The sequence below is a fragment of the Mastomys coucha genome, unplaced genomic scaffold (assembly GCF_008632895.1).
Source record: "Mastomys coucha isolate ucsf_1 unplaced genomic scaffold, UCSF_Mcou_1 pScaffold3, whole genome shotgun sequence".
Lineage (NCBI taxonomy): Eukaryota > Metazoa > Chordata > Mammalia > Rodentia > Muridae > Mastomys > Mastomys coucha.
Genome location: NW_022196909.1, coordinates 48,397,720 through 48,399,807, shown reverse-complemented (window position 1 = coordinate 48,399,807; position 2,088 = coordinate 48,397,720). Strand labels below are relative to the sequence as shown.

At 56.4% G+C, this 2,088-nt stretch overlaps 1 protein-coding gene across 2 annotated transcripts in view; it reads left to right on the top strand.

Moving 5' to 3' along the window:
• The window catches only part of Itpr3 (inositol 1,4,5-trisphosphate receptor type 3), a 69,323-nt gene that overhangs the window by 48,452 nt on the left and 18,783 nt on the right, over positions 1 to 2,088 (top strand). For both annotated transcript variants that reach the window (XM_031348787.1, XM_031348786.1), the window contains exons 26-28: positions 336 to 500; positions 580 to 654; positions 1,093 to 1,218. In XM_031348787.1, coding sequence (XP_031204647.1) covers positions 336 to 500; positions 580 to 654; positions 1,093 to 1,218 — 366 coding nt within the window. The remainder of the gene's footprint in view (positions 1 to 335; positions 501 to 579; positions 655 to 1,092; positions 1,219 to 2,088) is intronic.

Sequence of the window (2,088 nt, the reverse complement as noted above, 5' to 3'; positions counted from 1 at the left end):
GAGAGGGAGGAAGTACTACAAATAGGCTCTACTCCTTAAGAGTTCAGGTCCTTCCTTCACTCAGGGTCCAGTGTCCCTCCCATGTTTTTCCTGCCTGTATGGCATCTGAGTGGACCAGTCAGGCGGCAGAGTGTGCCATGAATCTGAGACTGCAGCTGGATGGCATGTTAGCTCAGGGCTGGAGTACAGGGAGGGCTTCCTGAAGGAAGGGGCTGTAAGTAGTGAGTGATACTTGGGTGAGGGTTCTGGTCTAGGGAGGGCACTGCCGTTCCCCAAATGACTACAGATCTGGGGATGTGTGCCCCTGACGAGCCTGGTACGCCTTCCGTGAGCAGGTCCAGCTGCTCATCTCAGCCCAGGATGTGGAGAACTACAAGGTGATCAAGTCAGAACTGGACCGACTGCGGACGATGGTGGAGAAGTCGGAGCTGTGGGTGGACAAGAAGGGCAGCGTCAAGGGCGAGGAGGGGGAGGCAGGCACCACCAAGGATAAGAAGGAGGTGAGCCCGGCTTCGGGGAGCCAAGCGGGGTGGCCCGGGTCATGGTTATCTGGATGACCCTGTCCTTCTGCGTCCTCAGCGGCCCTCGGATGAGGAGGGATTTCCGCAGCCACACGGGGAGAAGAGCAGCGAGAACTACCAGATTGTCAAAGGCGTGAGTGACAAGAGGTGGGGTGGGTGGGTGGGGGTGAGGAAGTGTCCTGCAGCTGCCTTGGACCTGACTGGCCCCGGCCTCTCCATGTCTCCTCCCTCTGGGCTCTATAGCCAGGCATCTCCCAGTTTTCTGGCATGCTTTCCCAACAGCCCCACTGAGGCCCCGACAGAGTTATTTTAAAGCTGACGGAGTTTAATGAGATTCCACTTTACGGCCATGTTGCTTTCCATTTTATGGGCGGGATGGGATTTTAGGCCTTCGCTGGTTTGCCAGGATGGCTGGATTCAGCAGCAGCCGCAGCAGTCAGCCAAGAGTACCCCGTCCTCTCTCCAGTCCCAGTGGGATATGGGTGTGGCTGCAGCCGGCCAGGAGAGAGATGCTGAGGGGACCCTGAGAAGGAGGCGGCGTGAGCTCCCATCTGTGCCCTCTCCCCTGCAGATCCTGGAGAGGCTGAACAAGATGTGTGGGGTTGGCGAGCAGATGCGGAAGAAGCAACAGAGGCTGCTGAAGAACATGGACGCCCACAAGGTCATGCTGGACCTGCTGCAGATCCCTTATGACAAGGTGACCCGGTGTCCTCTGCATCCACCTGCTCTTCTGAGTCTACCTCAGTTGCACCCCAATCCTTGACCCCCTTCCACCTCTTGATTTGGCTTGAATCGGATTTGCTGTAATTCTCTGTGTGTGTCTCTCTGTCATAATGTGCTGGGCACCGAATCCAGAGCCCTGCTCACGTGGAAAGCAAACATTCTTTGAGCCACTTGGCCCTTGAGTTTGATTTGACCCAGCCTCAGCCTCCTTAGCCAGGACCCTAGCCAGCCTCCTCTCCCTCTTCTGGGCTAACCTTGTTGGTCAGTGGCATTGGGCTGGCGGTTTTCAACCCGTGGTCCTCTTTGGAGTCGAGCGACCCTTTCACGGTTCGCCTAAGGTCGTCCGAGGACACGGATACTTAAGATTTGCTGCGGGCTAGACTGCAGTTAGGAAGTGGTGATGAAGTCACCAGGACACGAGGAACTATATTCCAGGGATGAAGCACTGGGGGGAAGAAATCCAGATTCTGACCTTTGAGCTCCTTGTCCCAATGGATCCATGACACCCTGTCCTTTGTCCCCTAGATCCCCTCACTCCATTCAGACTCTCTCAACCTTTGACCCTAAGCCCCTCACCTCCCCTGGATTTTTTTTCTTTTTTTGAATATTTGTGTCTGTCTGCACGTGCACAGAGTTCAGAAGAGGGTGTCGGACTGGAGATAGAGTTTACAGGCGCTCCTGAGACTCCTGGTCAGAGTGTTATGGGTGGACCCCAGGTCCTCTACAGGGACCGCATGGCCCTCTCTCTGATGCCCCTCCTCCTCTCTGATGCCCCTCCTCCTCTCTGATGCCCCTCCCCTCTCTCTGATGCCCCTCCCCCTCTCTCTGATGCCCCTCCCTCTCT